Below are 9308 nucleotides of genomic sequence, written 5' to 3' on the forward strand. Positions count from 1 at the left end.
TGTTTAAAGTATTGTTTGAAAGAGAATTTAATGTAGATTATATTTATGTAAAAATATTGTTTAAAACATTAAAATTGTTGATGATACAGTTAAAAATGTAAATGTTTGGATATTTTATTGAGTTGTCCATAAATGCAACTTTTTATCTCAACTTTAATTCATTATAACTTACTTATTTTAAGACGTAGAATTTTATTTAAGGCATTTTTAGAAAGAGAATTTAATGTATATTTTATTTATGTTTAAGCAATATCTGTAACCTCAAAATGGTTAAAGATACAGTGAATAATTTAAAAAAATTCATATTGTGTTGTATCTTGTATCATAGCTAACTTTTTAACTCAACTTTAATTAATCACAACTTACTCATTTTAAGTCGTAGGATATTGTTCATAGCATTTTTAGGAAGAGAATTTTATGTAGATTATTTCTATGTTTAAACAATTTAAATAACTTTAATATTGTTCAAGATACAATGAAAAATGTAAAAAATTTGATTAAATAATTACACATAAATTAAATCTACTATAACTCCATTCCTAATCAATATTTTTTAATGATTTAAACGTCAAAATACACTTAATTAATTGCTTATTCAATTGTTACAGATTTAGCAGCTATTCGTCGCCTCCTAGACGCCGAAACCGGCAACCTAAACTGCCCGAGTTGTGCGATGCCGTTCGACAAAGGCAAAAAGCGTCGTTTAATTGACAACTGCGGCCATGAACGTTGCTATTCATGCATGTTCACCAACGAAAAGTGTCCACTGTGTCATCCCGGCAGTCTTATCCTTCAGAAACCAAGTTATTTATCGCCCACAACTCAAACAGATCGTAAGTAATTTATTTTTATTATTTCGAATGTGATTTCTAAGAAAAGCAATGAAACAATGTCTAAAATTACATTTTACTGTCAATTATCATTAATTACTTTAGTCTGCGATCGCAAATATGCTAATAATCTAATAGTTACTTATAAATTAGCGCTAAGTAGGTCTTAAACCGAGTTGAATCTATTTAAGAGTGCAAAAACGTGACATCATAAATAACTCAGCGTTTAGCATACGTGACGCAAGACGTAAAAACGTCTGAATCAATAAAACATTAAACATCGGAACGTCGCGCCATGTTTTATTTTATTTTATTACCGAGTATTCTATTGCGCATACAAATCGACTGATTTGCATTCGATTTATAGGCAATTGCGAATAATTATGTAGTTTTAGTTGCCTATAGTTGAATTTTAATGTTTCACTGGTTGCTTAGTTACTTTAAATTTTAATTTGTTGTAACTTGGTTAATTTAAGTGGTAGGATATTGATTAAAGTATTGTTTGAAAGAGAATTTAATATAGATTATATTTATGTTTAGATAATTTTAATAACATAAATATTGTAGAAGATACAGGGAGAAATGTAAAAACTAAACTTTTAGTTGCAGCCAACTTTTTACTTCAACTTTAATTCATTATAACTTACTCATTTTAAGTCATATAAAATTGTTTAAAGTATTATTTGAAAGAGAATTTAATGTAGATTGTATTTATGTTTAAACAATTTCAATAACTTGAATATTGTAAAATATACAGGGGAAAATGTAAAATTTTAACCTAAATTCATAAGCAACTTTTAACTCCAAATTTAAGTCATTATAACTTGGTTAATTTAAGTCGTAGAATATTGTTTAATACATTTTTGGAAAGAGAATTTAATGTAGATTATATTTATGTTTAAATAATTTTATTAACTTGAATATTGTACAATATACAGGGGAAAATGTAAAGTTTTAGCCTAAATTTATAGACAACTTCTAACTCCAAATTTAATTCACTATAACTTTGTTAATTTACGTCAAAGAATATTGTTCAAGGCATTTTCAGAAAGATAATTTAATGCAGAGTATATTTATTTTTAAATAATATCTCTAACCTCAAAATTATAGAAGATACCGCCAAAAATATAAAAAATCAAATACAACTTCTTCTATTTACATTTTTAGTTGCCTATAGTTGAATTTTAATGTCTCTCTGGTTGCCTATATCAAATTCTATTGTTTCAGTACCAACGACGCCATTACAACAACGAAAACTCGGCAATTCAAGCCTCCGAGGCTCCGAAATCACCCTCTACGGTGAAATAACCCCGTCATCAATGCAAAACAGTATGACCAGCAGTATTACCTCATCCGGGGGCGGTAATCCCACCGGAAGTTGCCGAAACAAAGTGAAAACCAACGGCCATTTCACAACCTACATGCAAGCACGTGATATGACCTCTTCCATCGAGATGGCGCACCCGGAAAAACTGCCCAAAACACGCCCAAGCAATGCAAAGAACTCAGTAATGACACAAAGCTGCCCCACGCCGCCCCAATCACGCCGGCGGTACTTTTAAGCCCCAAAGCCCTTCGGAGTCCATTTGTACAACGAGCAGCCAGTCGTCAAACATCCGCAGACTCCGCATTTTCAGGTTAGTTGTAATTTAAGGTTAAAAATATTAAAGTAGACATTATTTGAGGTTAAAAATAACAAAATGGTGACTGAAGCAATTTGAATCATTCACACCTTCATGCCAGACGTAAAAAGCAAAACGCCGGGTTGAAATCGCCGTCTAGACGTGCAAAACATAAAAGAACGCACGCGTAGGACGTTCTTTACATAGAACACATGCGCATTCATTGCGCATGCGCATACAACTCATCTCTTAAGTCTTGTTATTTTTATACTATTTAGTAAATCGAATGTCTTCGTCGACTACTTCTGCATCGGACGCCAAGCACTGGCCGAGTACACTTTTAGGGAAGATTCGGTCGCTGTGGTCAGCGGGGAATAATGGGATTAATACTGGACTTAATCAACTCATATCAGGCAGGGGACTTAACCTATCAGATGCACTATTGTTTGTTTTTTGTTTTCTGCACGCGTTTGTGTGGATTCTGCATGATTTAACACTTTGCATAATTAACACTTACTTGTATGCATCGGGAGATGTGAGGAGTTGAGATGTGGAGGTTTTTGACCTGTCGCAGACACGCTAGCTGCCTGCATCTTGGAATGAATCTTCATCGACGCGTTTGGTCATTCATCACGACGAGGAAAGCAGCTTTCCTAATTTGGACACAGCATGTTATTAACACACGCAGATGATACTGAAAACTGTTGGTTTAAGGTTATGATGCATTAGGAAGTTGTTTTTATTATATAATTAACTGAAACTAACCTTAAAATGTAGGAAAAGCGGTTAATTTGAGAAGTAACTAAAGGGTGCTAGAAAATATCCCTAGGTGTACTAGAATTTTACGTAGGCAACTTTCAATACGTAGTATTTCTATGTATTAAAGATTTTTAAAAGTTTTTAAGTTTTAATTCATTATAACTTTGTTGTTTTAAATCGTAGGATGTTTTTAAAGTGCAGTTTGATAGAGAATTTATTGTAGATTATATTTATGTTTAAACAATATTAATAACTTTAATATTATTGAAGATACAGTGAAAAATGTAACAAATTAACCTATAATTATAGGCAACTTTTTACTCCAACTTTAATTCATTATAACTTGGTTAATTTAACTCCTGGGATATTGTTTAAAATATTATTTGAAAGAGAATATATTCAAGATTATTTTTATGTTTAAACAATATCAATAACTTTAATATTATTGAAGATACAGCGAAAAATGTAGCAAATTAACCTATAATTCTAGACAACTTTTGACTCCAACTTTAATTCATTATAACTTGGTTAATTTAACTCGTAGGGTATTGTTTAAAGTATTATTTGAAAGAGAATTTATCGTAAATTATATTTATGTTTAAACAATATCAATAACATTAATATTATTGAAGATACAGTGAAAAATGTACCAATTTAACCTATAATTATAGACAACTTTTTACTCCAAATTTAATTCATTATAACTTGGTTAATTTAAATCGTAGGATATTGTTTAAAGTATTATTCGAAAGAGAATTTATTGCAGATTATATTTATGTTTAAATAATATCTCTACCTTAAATATTCTTGAAGATACAGTGAAAAATGTAAAAAAATTAACCTACACTACAAACATTGCACTGCAGCATGCATTATAGGCAACTTTTGACACATAAATTCACTCTTCTCTGCATTATAACCAACAAAAACTAACCTCACATAACCAAACTAATTAATTTTACAGCACAGGATATGATTTTATTGATGTTTGATGTTTTGCACCCATTTTCTCTCCAAATCTCTCATTCCCCATAAAATTATCATCGTTTTTACTTACAGACGATGATTGCGCAGACAACAAACCCTCCACAAAGAAATCCTCCGAAGATATGTACATGCGCCTTGGTCTCCTCTTGGGAGACGGTGCCAGACGTGCCAAAAGAAACGGAGGAAGCGCCGGAGCAGATTCCTGCTCCTCCCTGGCAAGCTACGACACAGGAGCTGTCATGTCCACCAACACCTCCCCAGTCTCCACCCTTACAGGGTCCTCTGAAGATCAAATGCGTATTGCTGCGGGTTCAGACAGCGTCGGGTCCCTGATGTCAATGTCCATGTCAGGACAAAGCAACTGTTCATCCAGTCCTATGATTAGTAGAAGACACAGTGTTACAAGTAAGTCTAAAACCCTAAAAATCCATTTTAAGGGTTCTCATCATCAATATTTTTTATTTCTGATAAAAACAGCAGGACCTGTTGATGACCTAGCAATGTTCCAATCACGACGCACCTGTGTCCGCCGATCTGCACGCACAGCAAAGGAACAATCAAAGACCTCATCAATTGAACAACACCTAACCCGCCTTCCACACTACCGCCCCCCACAACTAACCCTCAAACCCTTGTTCTTTGAAGTCCCACTCCAGGAACCAGATCCCTTATTCCTGGGCCGTCAGTGGTTGATCAAAGAAATCAGCGAGATTGTTACTCATTCAACACCCGGGGTCCTGTTATCTGGTAACCCTGGAACTGGTAAAACTGCTCTGATCCTCCAACTGGTCGAATACAGTTGTTTTGGGCGTCGGAAGGAGAACCTCTATCAACGCATCGAAAAAATCCACTCTCCTGATCGGTCAAGGTCACCTTTGTACTACCAAGTGGACAACCATCATACCACTGATAAACTACGCCAGTTGGCTAATCAAGTGGTTGCCTACCACTTCTGTCAAGCAGATAACAACAACACCTGCCTGGTTCCTGACTTTATTCACTCTCTAGCTGCACAGTTGTGTCAAGCGCCATCTTTGATTGCATACAGGGATCACCTCCTGAATGAACCACACCTTCAAGGTGCCCTTTCCCTTAGGGAATGTATAGTCAACCCTGATTTGGCTTTCTGTAGAGGTATCCTTGAACCCTTGTCGAGTTTAAGACGAATTGGGAAGATAGACACTCCGAATTGTGTTATCTTGGTTGATGGTCTCTGTGAAGCAGAATACCATAGACCTGACCATGGTGACACCATCACTTCTTTTATTGCGAAACACATCGCGCAGTTTCCTTCATGGTTGAAGGTCATAGCCACGGTTAGGACACAATTGTCAGAGGTTACTAAAACCCTTCAATTCACAAGGATATCCTTGGATAATGTCATCAACAATGAACACCTTCAAAGGGATATCTTGGACTACGTCAACTTCCGGTTGAGTAACAGTCCCAGTATACAAACCAACATCACTGCGACCAATGTGGTGAAAGTGGATGTCAACCAGACCAAGTTCTGTCAACACCTTGGGGGTTTATCACATGGGTCCTTCCTGTTTGCGAAGTTGACTCTTGATTTGTTGGAAAGGGGACACCTGGTTGCTAAATCCAGTGGGTTTAAGGTCTTGCCTGTGACCTTGGCACAGATTTATCTTTTACACTTCAATCTGAGGTTCCCTACGGTGAGGTCCTTTGAAAAGGTGACCCATATACTCAGTGTGTGCCTGGCTGCTTTATACCCTTTGACCTTGGTTGAGATTTACTATTCTGTGAATGCCCTTTTGGTGGATTCCTTCCTCCCATGGCCTGAGTTTCTTCAGAGGTTCAAATTACTCTCTGGGTTTCTGGTTAAACGTCTGGACAACACCTATATGTTCTTCCACCCTTCATTCAGGGAGTGGTTGATTCGTAGGGATGATAATGAAAGCCCAAAGTTCCTCTGTGACCTACGTGCGGGTCATTGTGGGATAGCTTTCAGGTTATCCAGAGTCCAAGCACCTTTAGACTCAGAAAAGACCCTGGAGTTAGGCCATCACATCCTAAAGGCCCATGTGTACAGAAACATGACCCTAAATGAGTTTGATTTGACCTCGAGGGATCTACAAGCTTTCTGGTTAGCCCAGACTTCCCAGGAAGTCTCAGAAGGTGTTAGTAACCTTAGAAACATCTACAGCCCCAATGTAAAGGTCTCCAGGTTACTGTTACTCTCGGGAGCTGACCCTAATCACATCACAGAATACCTAGGCAATGCCCCCATACTTTGTATGTATGCCAATGAGGGTATACAATCAATGATCTCATTATTGCTGGAATTTGGAGCTGATGTGGACCTTACCAACAGTCAAGGTTGCACAGCATTGAGTTTAGCTGCGTCCAAAGGTCATTGTGATGTGGTCCGGTTACTAATCAGCGCGGGAGCTAAACTGGGACATGTGGATACCGCGGGTCATTGTGCGTTGATCCACGCTGCACGTGGGGTCACCTGAATGTCATGGGGTATCTCCTAGGAGCAGACTGGTCCAGTGAATCTTCAGGGAATGAAGAAAGTATCAGTTTTGATGAAGCTACCCAACAAGCGTTGGTTGCAGCTGCAGGTCAAGGTCATACCCAGACAGTAGAATACCTCCTGGATATCATCCCCAATTTGGACACAGCTTGTTCCCTCACAGGAGAAACAGCTTTAACCATAGCTGCAAGTAATGGTTGTCTTGAAGTTATGTCCCTGTTACTAGAAAAAGGAGCAGGGTTAACCTCAACCAACAAGAAAGACATGACCCCTTTATTACTAGCTGTCAAAGAAGGTCATGGGAATATCGTGGAACTCCTGGTGGACAACCCAACCACAACCACCACATCAGGATTGTTACTGGAACAATGTGATAATCAAAGAAGATCTCCTTTGATGTTGGCAGCTTCCGAAGGTCATGCTTTGATTGTGGAACTGTTGTTAGACAAAGGGGCGATTTTGGAGAAGGAAGATTCCGATGGTCTCACAGCCCTTTGCTGGGCCTGCCTCCGAGGGAAACAAAACACCTGTTTGTTATTACTGGACCGCAACGCGAATATCAACCACACAGATAAAACAGGAAGAACTCCTTTGGACCTAGCTGCTTTCCAAGGAAACCCTGCTATTGTACAACTGTTGTTAGAACGAGGAGCTATTATAGAGCATGTGGATATCAATGGGATGAGACCTTTGGATCGTGCGATTGGTTGTAGGAATATTCAAGTTGTTCAGTGTTTCCTCAAAAAGGGAGCTAAATTGGGGCCGGCTACGTGGGCAATGGCGCAGGGAAAGACAGACATTATGTAAGTGGTAGCTCTTACAACATAACCTCATTTATATAACCTATTTTTGCTTTTTGCAGGCTTATCCTGTTGAATAAACTCTTGGAAGATGGAAATCTTCTCTATCGCAAGAGTAGACTACGTGAAGCTGCTCACAGGTATCAATATGCCCTGAAGAAGTTCCCTTCGGAGGATGAGACTGCTTTCAGGCAGTTAAAGTACAATTTCCTACTGAATCATTCAAGATGCAAGCGGAAACTCAATGTAAGTGTGTTTATATTCAATATTTTGATTGTTTTTAACTTGTTTTCACTATTTAGGAGTATCAGGAAGCTGTAGAAATGGCAAACCAAGCTCTCGAAATGAAATCAGACAGTTATGAAGCGTATTATGCTCGTGCTAAAGCTTTCCTTGACTCAGGAGCACCAGAAAGAGCTCTGCAAGATGTCAAAGATGCTTTGAGACTTGTTGCTACTCATCGACCAGATGTCAGGAAGGTTTTACTGCATCTGAAGGATGAAATTCAGAAAACTGTTGCAGCTATGCATAAAAACCCACAGAGAATCATCAGTAACAAAGAATTTGCTCTTTCTGTTGATACTCTGCATGAATAGATAAACAAAAATTAACAATGTGCCTTAAAATATCTGTAAAAGACTGAAATGCACTCTAATATTCATTGTCAAGCAACAAAAACACTGACAAAGTGTGTACATACATTTTAAGATTAATTTATTGTTATATTTTGTTTTCTCTTTGAGGAAAATCATGTAATCATTCCCACGAAACGCCTTTCTTCTAATTTATGACTGTAACTTAAATTTTATTTGTTTTGTTGTTTTGTTTTTGTTGTATCTTATTATGCTACGCTTTAACTACTTAATTGAGGGTCAAGGATGGTTTACACTTGACTTCTACATTACTTAATCTTATTAGAATATTATTACAACATAACTTTTAGTGTTTATGCTTAGTTTTAGTTTATAACTTATGAAACTTGCCTTTATTGTATGTATTGTATTGGTTTATCGATTGATCTAGGTTAGTTTATCAAGTTTTTGAATAATTTTTACATATATGTAGAAATTTGAGTAGTTTCAATGGTTCCAATTATCAATGCAATATTATTTGTTTTATTTTATGCTTTAGATAAGTTATTTAAATGCTATGTATGCTATGATTTTTATTGTAAAGCAGTAAAACTGCTGTCATCAAAGGATTTTTGTGCAAATTATGAAAGATTGTAGTTTTTATGAACAATTATGAGAGTCTGGTGCTACAGATACAAATGTATGGTTTAAATGACAATGTAGATGAAGAAATATAAACATATTTGAACTTATTTTGTGGATTTATGATTCAAAGAAGTGTTTTGACACCTTGGTCATATTTTGGTTAAAAAAATTCAAAAAAATATTGATTCTAAACGTTTTAAGTCCAAGCCAACTAAACATATGACTTTATACTTATAAACTATTGAAATATCAAGTTATTTTTACATAGATTACAGTCTAATTAACAGAATTTTAATTTTAATCAACCTGTTGCTTGTCAAAATTTGAAAATTTTCAAACTTGTTTTTTGTTTAACAGGTTTGATGTAATTAAACTGTATCATGAGACATGTTGCATGTTTCTAGGGTAATTAAGGCCTTGGGAATTCAATTTTCTAGCTCAAATTGCTTGTTTTGATTGATTTAATTGAGAATTTTATATAAAACTTCAATAAATCGTTACAAAACATATGCGTTTAGATTTATTTGTTTTATTCATTAATTAGGACATCTCATTATCAGGCCAAGCAATTCCAAGGGTTTATTGATGCCATG

At 36.0% G+C, this 9308-nt stretch overlaps 1 protein-coding gene across 1 annotated transcript in view; it reads left to right on the plus strand.

The window, feature by feature from the left end:
• The window catches only part of rols (rolling pebbles), a 29013-nt gene extending 20191 nt beyond the window's left edge, over positions 1–8822 (plus strand). The window contains 9 exon segments of the mRNA XM_065314886.1: positions 609–833; positions 2058–2387; positions 2390–2467; positions 2731–2865; positions 4271–4603; positions 4676–6664; positions 6667–7501; positions 7561–7744; positions 7801–8822. Coding sequence (XP_065170958.1) covers positions 609–833; positions 2058–2387; positions 2390–2467; positions 2731–2865; positions 4271–4603; positions 4676–6664; positions 6667–7501; positions 7561–7744; positions 7801–8094 — 4403 coding nt within the window. The 3' untranslated portion in view covers positions 8095–8822.
• Positions 8823–9308: the final 486 nt, after the last annotated feature.

The sequence above is a fragment of the Atheta coriaria genome, unplaced genomic scaffold (genome assembly GCF_025399875.1).
Source record: "Atheta coriaria isolate IRGN ID8LTWV9N9 unplaced genomic scaffold, Caltech_Dcor_3.1 hic_scaffold_10_pilon, whole genome shotgun sequence".
Classification (NCBI taxonomy): Eukaryota; Metazoa; Arthropoda; class Insecta; order Coleoptera; family Staphylinidae; genus Dalotia; species Dalotia coriaria.